General features: G+C 49.3%; 5 protein-coding genes across 5 annotated transcripts; 2 read left to right on the forward strand and 3 right to left on the reverse strand.

Moving 5' to 3' along the window:
- Positions 1–626: 626 nt before the first annotated feature.
- On the reverse strand, positions 627–2,497 carry LDX57_008120 (UPF0187 domain membrane protein; the record flags this gene model as incomplete). The annotated part of the gene is made up of 7 exons (XM_046089847.1): positions 627–982; positions 1,037–1,210; positions 1,284–1,633; positions 1,689–1,814; positions 1,878–1,962; positions 2,016–2,163; positions 2,240–2,497. 7 exons carry the CDS (start codon positions 2,495–2,497, stop codon positions 627–629), a joined length of 1,497 nt encoding a protein of 498 aa, XP_045945819.1.
- A 6,979-nt stretch (positions 2,498–9,476) lies between these two features.
- LDX57_008121 (uncharacterized protein) lies at positions 9,477–10,909 on the forward strand (the record flags this gene model as incomplete). Its single annotated transcript, XM_046089848.1, has 4 exons — positions 9,477–9,677; positions 9,731–10,035; positions 10,106–10,430; positions 10,487–10,909. 4 exons carry the CDS (start codon positions 9,477–9,479, stop codon positions 10,907–10,909), a joined length of 1,254 nt encoding a protein of 417 aa, XP_045945820.1.
- Positions 10,910–11,756: 847 nt separating this feature from the next.
- Positions 11,757–12,023, reverse strand: LDX57_008122 (uncharacterized protein; the record flags this gene model as incomplete). The annotated part of the gene is made up of 1 exon (XM_046089849.1): positions 11,757–12,023. The coding sequence occupies one exon, from the start codon at positions 12,021–12,023 to the stop codon at positions 11,757–11,759; it is 267 nt and encodes an 88-aa protein (XP_045945821.1).
- Positions 12,024–12,995: 972 nt separating this feature from the next.
- Positions 12,996–13,605, reverse strand: spt4 (transcription elongation factor SPT4; the record flags this gene model as incomplete). Its single annotated transcript, XM_046089850.1, has 4 exons — positions 12,996–13,029; positions 13,092–13,144; positions 13,224–13,421; positions 13,528–13,605. The coding sequence occupies 4 exons, from the start codon at positions 13,603–13,605 to the stop codon at positions 12,996–12,998; spliced, it is 363 nt and encodes a 120-aa protein (XP_045945822.1).
- Positions 13,606–14,028: 423 nt separating this feature from the next.
- Positions 14,029–15,747, forward strand: ppt1 (protein serine/threonine phosphatase PPT1; the record flags this gene model as incomplete). The annotated part of the gene is made up of 4 exons (XM_046089851.1): positions 14,029–14,181; positions 14,268–14,348; positions 14,482–15,648; positions 15,712–15,747. The coding sequence occupies 4 exons, from the start codon at positions 14,029–14,031 to the stop codon at positions 15,745–15,747; spliced, it is 1,437 nt and encodes a 478-aa protein (XP_045945823.1).
- Between the last annotated feature and the right edge of the window lie 432 nt (positions 15,748–16,179).

The following is a 16,179-nucleotide window of genomic DNA, read 5'->3' on the forward strand; positions in this document are numbered from 1 at the left end:
TCCATGCCCTGACCATGCATAGTTCTGTCGCTTCAGAGGCATGGAGTTAGATGCAGTGCTGCAGGAACCGCCAAGACTGATATCGCTGTACGATGTGGGACACATGTCTTGCACAGGATCTTACCACGAAGGTCCAATGCGCTGGGTGGGAGCATCACTTAAGGTTTACACCTACCACTATCCACTCCGCATCCCATGAGGAAAACTTAACCTCAAGAAGCGTACATCATATCATATCATACGAAACCAAGATTGAAAGAACGAACCACAGATATATTCAGCTGTCATCTTCGACATGGACATTCTAGACAACGGAAAAAGATCGTACATATCCAACATCTTAAGACTAGTTAAATGTTCAGAATAAACGCAGTGCTGCAACTGTAACGACCGACAAGACTCCCTTTTTTCTCGAAAAAATACATCATAACACCGAAACCCAAGTTGATCTAAGACGCCCAATTCGCATGCTCCAGGAGATTTGGTTGGCTTTAAATGATAAAATATAAAAAGGGGGGATATCTGAACGAGGGGAAGAAAAGAAAGAACAAGGGACTCGCGCTGATTGACAATTCATGCTGATGTCGTTTTTGTTGAAACTGATGTCGTATAATCAAAATTGTCTTCTAGACCGATTGCTTGCTTTTGGTGCTGCCAACACTGGGCACGACGGTAGACGCATCGGAATACGCCGTCTCAGGGGTGTTGGCGACCACCTTGGCTTTCAACGCAGCACGGATGTCGTCAACGCTGCGGTTCTTCCAGTCGGGATATCCGGAGGCGCTGAGAGGGAAGAGCACAAGGTTGTCGTCACGAGTGCCGAACTCGTCCATCTTGGGCGCCGGCATGGCGGTAATAATATCCAGTTCTAGGGCGATCTGTCGGCAATACGTGTCCAAAGGCAAGTCGTTAACATCGTGGCCGAAGGGGTTCTCGATTTCACTGCCAATAGTGGCAAGACCGAGGATGATATACGCGGCAACTGTGATAATGTTAGTACACCCCGGTAGGAAGGACGGAGTCAGGGTGAACTTACTGATAGATCCAGGAATGGTGACCCATTGTAGCGTGTCGTACAGCTGGAAGGGCAGAGCCAAAACATAGAGCCAGGAGATCTGGGAGATGGCAATGCTATACGCGACGGGCAGAGGGGTGTCCAAAACGCGCTCGGTGCCGGTGACGACTTCATTCAAGGTAGACAGCGCAGCGACTTGAGGATGTCAGCACAAAAAACCCGCGACTAGCTGCTGCCCATTCCAGGCATGTTGGAGGATTTCACTCACTGGCTTGGCCCTGATGAAGGCTAACAGACATGGTCTCGTTCGCAATGCATCTGTCGACGTATGCGGAAAGATGGTTCAGGATTTCCAAAGGCAAATGTCCCAAGGGCTTCTTGGACCGCTTGATCAATTTCCTGGGGTTAGATTCGGCGAATGAGACGCCCAAGTATTCACCGGCCGATTTCCACAGAGACTTCTTGGGAGGCTTCAAGTGCTCGCGATCATGAGCTTCTTTGGCGAAGGTGTCGAGGTAGGCTACGAGACCCGCAAGATCTTCATAAGCCACGTCGGGTTCGAATCGGAGCTTATGCTTAAGGGAGATGGCAAAGGCCAGAATGAGGTTCATGCCCGTGCTAGACAGTGTCAGTGCGCTTCTTTAGCATCCTTTTTAGCATACGCCAAGCATACAGTTTTGCCAGCAAATCCTCCTTTCCGAGCTCTCCCTCTCGCTCTGCGGTGTTGACCCAGATTGTACGGGCGAGATTGCGGGAGGTCTGAATGAGAAGTGACCAATACTTTCGGCCGTCGGCCCATCTGCGACAGTTAGAGAGGGACGTCCTGATGAACCCGGTGGAAAGACACTGGCGCTCAGCTTACCTCTCGTACGCAGTTGAACTTCTGAAGGAGAGAGCCAGACCGACCACGAAACCGGTGACCGTGAGCAGAATGTTGTTGATTCCAACTAGGATGCGGTTAGACTGGAATTGACCTTCTAGACATCGGTAGACGACTTACTATCATGGACAAACTTGGCGATGCAGGTGATGACAGTCGACCAGGCGGCGACAAACGTCAGGGGAAGAATCAACTTCGGCAAGACACTGCCGTGCATTCGAAGAAAGATGGGCCATTTTGAGTGTTTGTCGAGATCGCGAGGACCGTGCTATAGAATCGAGGGCAAGTCAGCACGCGCCAGACCCGCCAGACAGAGTCGGCAAGCGGCATGGGAGAAGGCCTACAAAGTAACGGTCGATCTCGCTGGAATTTCGACGGTCCAGCATGAACTGGGAGTCACGAGAGTTGGCTAGGTTCTCCATGAAGGTTGGACGAGGAGTGATGTGCACACGACGAGTGGAAGAGGAGGCCGATTTATCGTCCGGGGTGGTGGTGCCCTGATCGTGATGGACGGCGTGAGAGTGCACGTTAGACTGGACGGGAGGCGCGGCGTCTCCAGTTGGACCTGCGACATCTGCAGGGGGAGCCGAGCTGCCTTCCATGGCGTAAGAGTGAGAAGGGCCGGTGAGATCGAAGAGAGGGAGTAAGCAAATGAAACAATCAAAAAGTAAAAGTTTGTTCTCCCGCGGAAAAGGACAGGAGATGGACGAGTGATATTATCAGAAGAGGTCGCTAACCCAGTAGCGTGAACGAGAGAAGCTAATAATATAAAGTCACAGTAGTAGGTAGGTAGGGGAAATTAAAGAGCGATCATACCCAAGCGATGGAAGAAGATGAGAAGGGAAGGGAAAGGAAGGGAAGGGGAAGAAAGTGGACTGAGCCGTGAGACTCCAGCGTGCAAGTAGTAAAAATGATCGGCTACAGGAATCTGACAGAAAAAAGAGGCGCCGCCTCCCGGGGCTTCGTAAATTAATTCCTCTGGATCGAGTAAGCCTTGTACAGGATACTCGTGTACGGTACTTTGTGTATGGAGGATTCCTCTGGGTACATACTACATAGCACATACAGTAGGTAGGTATACTGTACCTACAGTGTACACTGAGTACACAGTACAGTATCGTCCCCTCTAGGAAGGTGCGAGTGTCTCGGGTCAGGGAGGAATGGATCCCGCAGGCCAAAAAGAGCAATGGTTGCCTCTTTCCGCCAGCAGATGGATCGGTCTGGGTCCCCTGTTTCACCGCTGCACAACGGCGTTCGACTGCGCCACGCGGGCTAAAATGTCATACGGGTCGTTCCGCTCCATCCAAGGCCCGCTCATTCGTCTCTCCTGAATGTGAAACAACGCCAGCGCACCCTTTCCTTTTTCTTTTTGTCTTGTCTTTCATGGATCTCTTCGTGTCAAAACTGTCTTCACTTGCAGACCATGGTTCCATGATGATTCCCCATGGGCAAACACCTGCTAAGTCGACTAAGCATCCCCATGCACTACTAGTCTACTATGTACCAGACACACGGGCTGCTCTTCATCTTGGATTTCTTGTCCGCTGAGCGTCTGCGCCATTTCCCCCTGCGCATGGATGACACGCAATAGAGTTCGTCCCTGATTCTGATTTGCAGCTTTTAAAGTTGGCCCGACGCAGGAGAATGTCTTGGAGCGAGTCGCCGACTTGCAAGGAAAATAGAGTAACGCAGCACTCAGGTCGTGTTCAAGGTCTACGCCTTTCGATCATATTATCTGACAGGCTCCAGAAGCACATGAAATAAAGCCCCTGAAGGATGTCAGAGTCAACTAGGCTTAGCAACTTAGCTCTTCGGGCGAAAACATCTCATGGCCTTCTCATGCCGGTACTTCCGCTTCAATCCAAACAAAGAGCATACGAGTCTTTGTCTACACATACTTTGTTCCAGACACCGACCTCGTGTACTCTGCACAGCAAACTCAACTCGCCAGGGTATCCAATACATCTTCTGCCGTGGCCAAACCTGAAAACAAATTGTGGGCCAATGGAATCGCCGGTGTGCACAGCCAAAATACTGGGGCGCGCGACACGCCGCGAATGTCTTGATTGGCGACCGCTCCATCTGACAAGTCGAGATCAACATGCTTGCACCGTCTCAATTTTCATGTAGTCAAGTACAACATTCTGTCCTGCCAGGGGGGACAAACAGAGCCAGGATGTGAAGGTGTTCGGAGTACGCCGTAGTTCTCGAGATTTCCACTCGCAATGGCCATCCGACGATGCTATCGCGATTAATTCTCCGTCATCTCGATCTTCCCCCTCTAACTAGTCGAGATTCCGATTTACTATTTATAAACCATTTACGTGTCTGTATTGACCGGTGGGGTCAATTAATACCTCTTAATATCGCACAACGAACGCGCGGTTTTCTGGGGTTTATTAATACATACTCCGTTCGAAGCATTTACTCCCACAGTCTCTCGGTTTCCGCTGTGAACGTGATCGGTCGGCCGGATGATCCAAATTTACTGTCACTCTCAGATCTTCAGTTTTCTTTTTTTGTACCCCGATCTTCTAAACCAAACAATCCCACAGCTCTGCTTGGAGACTGATAGAAGAAAGCAATTGACACTGGAGCGCATCCCAAGTCAAACACAATGCCTTGTGCATAATGCATGTTCTTGCTTTTTTTTCTCCGCTGAAATGTGAGGGGTAAATATCGTCGGATCGCATTCTTCGTCCGGAAGGTAGATTGACACGACATTCATCCCAATGCTCACAAATATCCGAAAGAAGTAGATTCTAGTATTTTATCCAGTTACCCGGCAGATATGATTCAACCAGATAGAAATATTTAAACATTGTTTATACTCGAAAATTACATCAAAATACTCAACATTCAAGGAAAACCTCACTCTCACTCAACCCAAGCTGAGGTATCTTGAATCGGCCCATAATGACGCACGGAGGGTAAGGTGAACCGCCACCCAGCCCAAATAAAACCGACATGTTACATTTTCGGGCAGATTTCTGGGCAGTGTTGCACACGTTGAGGCGATATACATATATATAAATATCTCGCTCATTCTGACGTAGCCTTCTGAGATCTGTGCGGTCATCCAAGAAGAACTACTCCGTATGTGTAACATATTCCAGTAAAGTTTTCTACGGGTGGCAATACTTGTGTACTTGGGTGGAGAGCAGTTGAGCAATCCAGTTGGGTAGTGTTAAGCAAGGCTCGTGGCTCTTTCAGAATCATACTTTTCTTCCTTTTGCTTCGCAATGAGGTATATCGGCGGTGAGTCTGGGATTGAGGGTAAATATCTTCTATTCTCCATGAGTAAAAGCGCGCGAAATATCCAAAGCACTTCGTTTAGGTGAGTTCGCAATGGCAAGATAGCTGCCAAAGGAACTGCATATGATAATAGTTGGCATAATGGATGTATTATCCATTCAACTCGATAACCACAGTTGCTCTCCAGGACTTTCAAGGGGATTTACTTTCTCTTTGACCTTGTGTGTATCTTCTGAGACTTGCATACGTGGTCCAGCCGACTCCCATATATTGATTACATATTGTTCAACGAGATGGAACATGGTCTAATTGCCGTTAGTCAAAGCGATGAATCATTTGATGGATCTCCTCATACGGAGAGTTATACTTGCTACTATGTACTAACCCGGACATTCGAAATTACTCGGCAATATTGAGGTGTTGGATTTATATATCAGAAAAGAGCCTTCCGAGGTGCTACATACATAGATAATAGATAGAGGAGTAGACAAATGCTGAACTATTGGCAAGCCTGCACCTCAGGCACCAAATAATAGAAAGTCAAAATTCCTTTGGGAAATCAGAACATTTGTATGCTTATTTTCTCATATTATGTACTCCATTAGCTTCGCTCGGGCTTTCTGCTCTTTGACCCGAGTGTGCTACTGAAACCTGTTGATCGAATAATATAAAGTGGCGAATCTTCGTTCATAAGATTGATGGTTCTAGAACCGTTCAGAGCTGTTCTGAAGCTTCCGTACCTTGATTCTTACAAATATGTGATTTGGATTCCGAATCAATTCCATCAAGCTAAAAGAAAATGCCTCATCTACAAAGTATTGCGTCGATCTAGGGACTCGGCAGTTGAGAGCATCCGTTCTTTATACCCCTGAATGGGTAGTTAGTCGAATTAAGCTTTGTCATAGAATGGTAGGGTATGGCTTTAACTTCAATCTGACCACATCAAGTAGGACGTCGCAGTGAAGACAGCTCCACATCGATTGGAGATACCTCCAAGATTCGGAAATTTTATTCTATATAACAACGCATTTAAAAATTTGTATGCGGCATATAGTGCCGAAGATTCTTGCTCCAATTCATGGGATGTTCAAGGTAGTTGGCGTTGGTCCCTGCATAGCTTGCCGGGAAGTTGCCACTTGATAACCATGGTTTGGCCACCACATCTTCCGAGACTTTCGTCCGAGTGAGTGTGATTTAGAGGGTAGAATGCAAGAAGGAAAAGGTTTGATCGGACCCGAATCAAGTATTGGTTCTGAGTGACCAGTTCCTCCCCGAATCCCCGATACTCAATTAACTTTAGGCCCTGAGAACCTTGAAAATTTTGGATGTGCCGATGAGGGAGCCGAGATAGTGTGTCTGGATAGGTAATGTAAGGTAGGCCTTATAGAAGTTGAAGGTCGATCATCCGAGAATGCCAGTGTGTATGACGCTGGGTCCATCCGTCAGATGGAGACCTACGGATGGCACTGGTGGTGGAGATTGCAACACAGCGTTGACTGTGCGTGTAAATTGGCTGGGGGGTAGGTTTGCCATCGAAAATCAACGGATTTCAGGGACTTGATCTAGGTTCTGAGAGTGAGAAAGGTAAAGCATACTTTCCCTTGATCCGTTGCCCCTGAGATGCCTGCGATCTGCGAAATGTTAGATTGTACTCCGGTTAGATGGATTCTTCAATTGTATCCAAGGAGGATGCCTGTCTATCGAGTGCCTATTGAAGCCTCAATGTGAATAGATGCTTGATTTAGAGTTGTTTTGCGGGATTAGCAGGGGAAATGGATGTTGAGGGCGACTCTTTTGATGATCCTCGTGCCAAATACTCAACTATGTGCTGCTATATTTGATTTGGCATTGATTGACGCAATGATTGAAACCATTTGTTATACGTGCACTGTACGACAAGAGCATAGTCCGTACTCTGTCGTCAGTTGCGAAAAGAGCTCATTTTCACTTGATCACCCAGGATGTCACAGGAAGATCAGTGATCAGACCCGTTCCCTGATAAGTGGGTTGATGATTTTCATCGACTATTGAGCTTGTCGGATCCACATGCTCTGATCGCTTACTATTTGAGAATCCTTTAAGCCAATCCAGGCTTTATCTGGAACTAGCTTTGACCTGGGATTTGGCAGATTTTCGCCTTATTGGTAGCAAGTCACCAGTCTGGCCGGAAATCCCCTTCACCGAGTCATTGTTATTGCGTTAGGTAATTCTGCGCATCAGTGCGTGGTCTCAAAATAGAGAAATAAATCGAAAGACGGCCAACTCTACTAATCAGGGTAGATCATCTCACCCTCAGGATGACAGAACAATCTTCGTGACGCTAGTATCTACCACCGTGAAGTCGACTCGGCTCAAGGGAAATGCAAAGCATAACCTTAATGGATGGAAAGTCTGTCCAGCCTCAGACCCGAGAAGTTGGAACCTGACTCGATACCCACATGTCAACGTGCAAACCCAATATTGCCTCCTTGGTGCAAAATGGGTACCTTGGTTTATATCAACGTTGGAAAACTCAAAGCCAGACCAAGACGACGGCTGTTGACGATCCACCCTCGCAAGGCGACTGGGGGAAAACCGCCGCACCTGCCAGTTCCTCCGGTCGGATTTGCTGAAAAGCAGCACATGTCAACAGTCCCATGTTTTCCCTCGAATTGGTTCCGGCGTCCCATCGGAAATAGAACGGGCGGGCATCACTGGAGTTGGAGTTGCAACGATGTCGAAGGATTCCGACTAGAGAACCTTAAGCAACGTAACCTCGGGATTGGGAACGTGCAGATGGAAGTTGGGTAGGTAGCCTGTTACCTACCGACGCAGTCATGAGAAGAACATTAAAGCCCCACGAGTCAAGGGGAGTCTACTCAGTAGTCAGTACACAGTACGGAGCGCTCATCACTGCAATGGTGGATGGTGGGAACTAATGTCAATAAGTCCTGGACCAGCTGATCGTAGGGCGCAATAGCCTGAGTCTTATTTTATTAATTTAATTGCCCCTCTTTCCCCGGATGATTGAACAATTGCATGATCCCGAGACTGTGAGATATTCAATATTGCTTTACGAAGTAAGGGGCGGACTTGTGGGGAAGATGGAATTTTGACTGTTGAGTTCACACGTTGTCCACGACTCAATTCCCGGCATTTTGCCTCGGAGGGTAGCATTGCCGGCATATGACATGCTAATCTGGATTAAAAAATAATAGGGAGGAGGAACCAAAGTCACCGGTGTCGATCCTCCCAGTCGGCGAGGGGAAGAGGCGAAAAAAAGAGGCAAAGACGGAGGAATTCTCCAGGGGTCACGGACCGGCTCCTTCTCCCTCCCACAATTTACTCGCTTTTCCTCCTCCACCAAATTGCTCCTACCGCAGTACCATCCTTGTCTCTGTTTTGGTTCACATCCCTACTAGTCCTTCATAGTGTCCATTTGATTTGGACTAGCACCAGAATGTCCCCGTATTGAGTACTTTCTCATCGAGATGCCAGGCAGCCGTCCTCTCGGTCTCTCTCGTTACGACCCTTTTCAGGGATCGCCTGCAAATCTCAGTGAGGACCGCAACCAATGCCTCGAGGCTCTCAAACGCCGAGTCTCATTAGCTTTGACCTGCCCTGGGCTGAACCAAGGTTCTAAGCATCGCTTTGGCAAGTCTGACGGGAAATCATCCAGTGACACCCGCCGAGGGCCTTGGGACCTCAGATCGTCTGGCCGTGCCGGTGGAGTAAAACGTGAACGCTGGGTCGCTGGATCTGCCTATTGCCGTGCGTGAAACCCCGGTAGTTTTCGGGTCCCCTGCTGCTTTCGCAATTGCACAGGTTGTCCCATCCCTGGTGGAGGTGGCGAACGACCATCATTGGAGGGTTTGCTATTCCGTCTGGCTGCCCTTGGTCTGGAGTGGGTTCCTGGATCTGAAATTGTGCGCCCATGAGGGGTCTTTCACGAAAGTCAAATTGATCACAAATAATGGCACCGTGTCCCTGGTTCCAAAAAGCCCACACTGCTGGTGTTTCTCTACTGACTCGGGCCTTAAGGGAGTGGGCACGGCCGACAATGGTATATCTTCTCGCCAGATGCCCCTCGTCTAGACTCATTATCTTGTCTACGAAATTAAGCCGGCGATCTGGTGGCTTAATTGCCCCTTCTACTTGACATCCCTCACAGCAGATCGTTAACACGGAGAATGGCCATGCAAACTATGACCACTTGACTGGGGTTGTCGGTTTCACTTGAATCATTTCGCAATTTTATTGACACCAGCGCTCCTTCTTATAACCCCCCTGCGGAATCTCCAATCGACATCTTTAGACAGCTTTCGAAAACATAATCTATCTATCACCATGCGGCTTCCACCCCCTGAGGTTTTGATGTCATGGCCGACACCCAACTATACCGATCCCCCGACTCGCGGCAACTCTGCGTTCATAGTCAACGTTGTCGGTACCTCTTTGGCATTCGTCGTAACCTGCCTTCGCCTCTATACTCGTCTACGAATCACATGCAGCCCTGGATTTGATGATATCTTGATCGTGATTGCTCTGGTATGCTTGGGCGAATCACAGAGCGACCTGGCATTTGCTGACCCGGTCACTAGATCTTTGCAATTGGCATGTGCGCAGTCATATCGATGGCAACCGAGCAGTGGGGATGGGATAGACACATGTGGGATGTTCCGTTGGAATGGATTCCCACGAATTCCAAACTCAACCTTTCCTTCCAACTTCTCTTTTCCTTGGCTTCGTCAATCACCAAGCTCTCCGTTCTATGGTTTTGCAAACGCCTTCTTGGACGTGGTAGCAAGGGCTTGTACCGGTGGTACAACGTTGTCTTGATCGTCGCCATGGTTTTTGTCACGATCTGTTGCACTCTCTTCACTGTGCTATCCATTTTCCAATGCAAGTAAGTATTTTTCCGATGCATACTATGGCCTTGCAATCTATACGACTTGCTAACGAATTGTCTGAATCAGGCCTATACACGCGTACTGGGACTTCATGCCGAAATATCCACACCACTGTATGAACGACGGTTATATGGTGTTTTCTGCTAGCGTCGTCAACATCTTTACCGATTTCCTTGCCACGGTTCTTCCTATGCCATTGATCTGGAACCTGAAGCTTCCCGCCCGACAACGCATCGCAGTGATCTCGATCTTTGGACTGGGTATCGTGGTCAACGTCGCGGGTTCGATTCGGACGGTATATGTGTGGAAGAGTATGGTTGCCTCTTACGACACAACTTGGTTGGGATGGCCGGTCTTGCTGGCCGCGACCATAGAGATAAGCATTGGCTTGGTATGCTCTTTCTTCCATTCCAACCTCTTTCGCTCTCGGTACTAACTATCTTTAAGATCTGTGCGTCGGCACCTGCGTTGAGGCCACTCATTGCATTCTTCCTGCCTCGCTTGCTTCAATCCAGCCGCAACTACGCATCGTACGACCAACAGAACCCCTCTCAAAAGCTGTGGGGTTCGACCGGTCGCTCCAAGAATTCCAAGCATGAGTCGCGCCATTACGGCAATGCGCTGGATCGTATGGAGGTTGTGCGGACGGTCGAAATGGAGACGTGGACAGAGTCGAGGGATCCAAGCGATGCCATGGAAAACAACGCCGGGGTCAAATCGAACCATACTCGGGTTGCAACTCCGACTCACAAGTTCGAATTGAAGGACAGCGGTACCGTGATTACTTCGCCAGGTAGCGATGGATCTACGATCTCTCTCACGCGGGAATCACTCCCCGAGTCACCATTCGGCGACAGGAGTTATATTTGAATACTGTATTCTCTAACATGTTATTTCTTCACCCATTGTACATTTATGACGGTTTGGTATCTTCACGAATTTCTGGCGCTACGACGAGCATACTACCTACATTTTCACATTGCATTTCTGTATATAATTGATACACTGATCACTATACTTATCATATCGTCATAAGATCGTCCCCTAGCATCTCATATTGACTGATGGAGAACGGGGAGTGTCCGGCCCAAAGGAACAAAACATTGCCGATCTTCAGTTGACTCCACCCAGTCTCCACTGCAGGAACCAAATTCCACCGATCGGCGTCAAATCCTGCAAATATGGCATGATGCGCGCCTAGGAGCGTGAGTTGCCAAAATCCAGCCATCGAGCGGTGTCGTTCAAGGAAGTTCAAGCGTGGACCGCGTCTACGGTGTATATCGGCGGACTCGGTTTGAGTTTGAACTCGAAGTTGACACACGTTGAGGGTACCGGTGTTAGAGTCTGGGTTGCAAAGTTTGCGCTAGACACCCATCTTTTCCCTTGATGTTGCAAAATCATGCCCCGACTGACTCGTGCTTTCGGGTTTTGTATCGGTGCAGTAGTGGGTACATGAAGCTGCACTACCAGCTGCAACAGATCAGCTGAGCTTTGTTTCAGCTTGCCAGCTTCATGGACATGAGGATCATCGATGTAACTTGAAGCTCTGGTTTCAGCGTGGTTTCAACTTAGGATGGTTTCTCATCATCTCACCATCTCTCAGGGGGTTTCGAGATTTTGATTCGAAGGTCTAGAATCATTTCTAGCCTCGACGTAGTGAATTGGAGGACTGCGGAATCCCTCCGCACATGTACATACATACTCGGTGTGTATGTAGTTATCGGCGACCAGATAGAGTTCGAATGATCGCCCAAATGCCCAGCGCCAGAAATGAGCCGAGGACCATGTACGTCCACTGCAGGACAAGGACCTTTTGCTCTCGACTTCTACGGGCAATGGCATTGGGGTCGGCAATGGAGACTTCATCGTCATCTTCGTCCTCGTCCTCGCTCTCGTTCTCGTTCTCATAGAAGAGTGGCCGCGCTTTGGACCTTTGAGATCCGGCCAAGGGATATGGCGATCGTTGATATATTCCGGATGTCATGATACTCTTGGGTTCTCAGTTGCGAAGACGTAAGTTGGGACGTATGAAGTTGGCTGCTTAATAGTTAGCCTGGGCAGGACGGGGTTTGCATCAACGTAGGTCTTTATACGGGGGCTGGAATGGCAAGATGGCGATGGCTTGGTATGCAAGGTGGTACAGACACCCTGCATGGGTGAATGTGTTCCTTGATCGCCCGGGGGAAATCACCCGATCTACTGTGCAAAAGTAATTCAGAATGACGCAGCGGCTTGTCGAATAGTTGCTTGTTACTAAGACACTGCCTGATAAGAGTCCTATACTATATAGTACTATACTGACTTGATAGCTAAGCTGGTATTTTCCTAGAAAGTAATAGAAAAATAATCAAGTAGAATACTAGATATGTATGCTTGACATATCCCTAGTCTACTCCCGTGATCTGCATGAATACCTGTAAATCCGGTGACGTTTACTATTTCGGTTATATCAGATTGTTCTACACATCTAGGCCGTGATTCCATATTATACAAGAGAGCTCGAATTTCTCTAATGCTTGAGAGCAACAATACGATGCCGTTTCAGACAACATTAATTGATCTATCGGGTATCGAATAGTTCACTTGTCAAGTTTTTTTGAGTTTGAAAGTTGAAATAGACAGGTCGGTAAGTAGTCAAAGGACCCGAAGAACAGGTAGCAAAAACTCCACATAAATATCCCCAAAATGATATGCTCCCGTAGCGTAGCGCAAAATATGAACGAGAAGGAAAACCCAACCTCATAACTCCGATTTTATGTATTCTGCTGGACCTGAACCGGCCCGTCTGGTCTCCGATTGTCAAGTAGGAGCGAGCTCGACGTGCAAGCGGGGGTCTGACGTAGGTGGGTGGCATGGCATGTATGTAGTATAATGGGATAGTCGGAAGGAAGAAAAGTCGAGTCGAATTCGGCTCGCCGTATCGAAATAAGTCAAGTTCGTAACGTATCGAATCGAATCAAGTCTCCTCCTCGCCTGTGCTTCCGTCCCGACTGCGCAGTTGTTAGCAAGGCGACTCAGACAGAGCTGATAGCGGAAAGGCAAAGGCACGTACGGAATGTATTTGACACCGGAGTCTTCGAGACTGGCGATGATTTCGTCGGGGAGCTGCGCAGGGAATTGACACACGTTAGCTTCATCTTCCTTTCACGCCAAAACCACAGGACATAGGAGCCGTCAAACTCACCGAACCCGTCACTTTGACCGCATACGTTCCCGGCACGTAGGCGTCCAGTCGCTGCCACCTGGCGACCCAGCTCGTGGTCGGATCACGCAGTGTAACGAGGCCCTCGAAGACCTGAGAGGTGCATTCTTGGATGGCGTCGTTGTTGCCGCGCAGGCCGAGCACGTTGTCGCAGTTAGGACATCCTTCACGCATAAATTTCTGCAGAAAGCAAGCCAGGGGACAGATATTAGCGTCAATACAGTGGGAGAAGCTTTTGTGTTTTATGCTTGGCTAGGGGAGAGGGAGAGAAAGGGAGCGGACGTACGTTGTGAAGCTGAACGAGGGAACAAACCATGCAGGCGCGAAGAGTGCGCTGCTGGCTTGGGGCGACGTAGTAGGACATGTACAGGTTTTTCTACCGAATGGTTGGCAAAGAGGATGGTGGATGATTATAATCAGGATCAGAAGGTGAGAAAGAGAGAGGAAGAGCTTCTGTATAGCTGGAAGGAAGTGACGCTGAAAGAAAGACGCTTCTCGAACCCTTTGCGGCAACGCCAAGACCGGAGAAAAAGGGCGCTCGGGGAACAATCGATTCCTCGTTCCAAAAATGCGATAAGCCTCGCCTTTGCCCGCTCTCGCTCTCACTTCTCTCTCGTCTTCCGGATTGGACCTGCGCACATTTCCTGGCTCATTCTTGTGGTGCTCCTTGTGCCCTTGTGCCCTTGAACTCTTGTGCCCTCGTGCCGACTTTCCTTAAATTCCGCCTTTCCCCCCTCTTCCCTTCCATTCTTCCCCTCATTTATCGCTCGCCTCTTTTTCTCCGCCGATGGCTTCCTCCGATCTCGAAGCTGCCACCGCGCTGAAGGTGCAGGGAAACAAGGCTTTCGCCGAGCACGAATGGCCTACGGCAGTGGACTTCTACACCCAGGCGATCGAGAAATATGATCGCGAACCCTCGTTCTTCAGTAACCGGGCCCAGGTACGTCAGGATGTCTTGGTGACACTTTCGGCAACTACAAATCTGCTTGGAAAGACTGTGTTGTACTGACGGCTTGGTCTCTCTAGTGCCATATCAAACTCGAGGCCTATGGCTTTGCGGTGGCGGATGCTACCAAGGCCTTAGAATTGGACCCCTCCTACACCAAGGTTAGTCGGCTACCGTTCGTCTGGCTGAGTTCCGGTCTGCGCAATATGAGAGCATGCTCCGAAAAACCAAAAACTACAATGATGAACAAACTTATGAGTCAATCGAGGGACTTCCCCGGCTAACGGTCATTAGGCCTACTGGAGACGAGCCCTTGCGAACACCGCCATCCTAAACTACCGCGATGCTCTAAGAGACTTCAAGGCCGTTGTGAAGAGGGAGCCGAATAACCGCGATGCGAAGATCAAGTTGACGGATTGCGAGAAACTCGTGCGTCGGGTGCAGTTCGAGAAGGCCATTGAAGTCGGAGACCCGCCGTCGGCCTTTGAGAACCTGGATATTGATTCGATGGCGGTGGACGCCAGCTACGACGGTGTGCGATTGGAAAACGAGATGACGCAGGAATTCATCGACGACATGATTGAACGGTTCAAGAACGGCAAGAAGATCCACCGCAAGTACGCTTTCCAGATCATCAAGGCCGTCAAGGATATCGTGTACGCCGAGCCCACAATGGTCGAGATTGGCGTGGACCAGGGCAAGCGGTTGACGGTTTGCGGTGACACCCACGGCCAGTTCTTTGACCTGCTGGAGATCTTCCGGTTGAACGGCTACCCAACCGATACCCACGCCTACCTCTTCAACGGCGACTTCGTGGATCGTGGGTCGTGGTCCACGGAGATTGCCTTGCTCCTGTACGCCTACAAGTGGCTGCGGCCCAACGGCATCTTTTTGAACCGCGGAAACCACGAGACGGACGACATGAACAAGGTCTACGGCTTCGAGGGCGAGTGCAAGGCCAAGTACAACGAGACGGTCTTCAAGGTGTTCTCCGAGTCGTTCTCCGCCCTACCGCTGGCCACCTTGATCGGCAACAAGTATCTGGTTCTGCATGGCGGTCTCTTCTCCGACGACAAGACCACCCTGGACGACATCCGGAAGTTGAACCGCCACAACCAGCGACAGCCTGGCCAGCAGGGTCTGATGATGGAGATGCTGTGGACCGACCCCCAGACGGAGCCTGGCCGCGGACCCAGCAAGCGTGGTGTCGGTCTTCAGTTCGGACCCGACGTCACGAAGCGATTCTGCGAGAACAACGGGCTGGAAGCGATCATCCGTTCCCACGAGGTTCGTATGGACGGTTACGAGGTCGAGCACGACGGCCGCTGCATCACCGTGTTCTCTGCTCCCAAATACTGCGACACCACGGAGAACAAGGGTGCCTTCATCAAGATCGGACCGGAGCTCAAGCTGGAATACCAGGTGTTTGAGGCGGTGCCTCATCCGGATATCAAGCCGATGGTAAGATTTTCTCTCCACTGCCTTTAATCCATTCAACTCCGGCTAACTTAACTCTTTTCTCAGGCGTACGTGCAAAACTCGATCATGTCCATGATGTGAGATGAAAACCGGCTGGATTGAAAGGCGTTTACGGGAAGATTATATAGGTATAAGGGCGAATACCTCGATCGGTCATAGAGGTTGAAACGAATCACGGAGACCTGGGAGCCAGTCCCCTCGACAGAATTTCTGATATTGAAGGGAAATGCATGAAATGAACTTGGATATCAACGAAGCTGTACCTTATGGAATGATGATTTGACTCTTGCATAGCGGAGACAATGGATTATTTTCTGGATGATTTTGGCTTCTTTTTTTTTTGCCCCTTGGCCTTCTGATTTTTGAACTTTCTTCTATTTTATCCTAAATTTGCACACCGGTCTCTTGGCTTAACCAGCAAAATAGACGAATAGAGAATGAATAGAATCTGCTGAGTTTGTTGTCACTTCCGACCGCTTCAACCCCGCGGCGCGCGCTTTCCCGGGGACGTCA

Source organism: Aspergillus melleus, assembly GCF_016097325.1.
Source record: "Aspergillus melleus strain CBS 546.65 chromosome Unknown contig4, whole genome shotgun sequence".
In the NCBI taxonomy this organism is placed as follows: domain Eukaryota; kingdom Fungi; phylum Ascomycota; class Eurotiomycetes; order Eurotiales; family Aspergillaceae; genus Aspergillus; species Aspergillus melleus.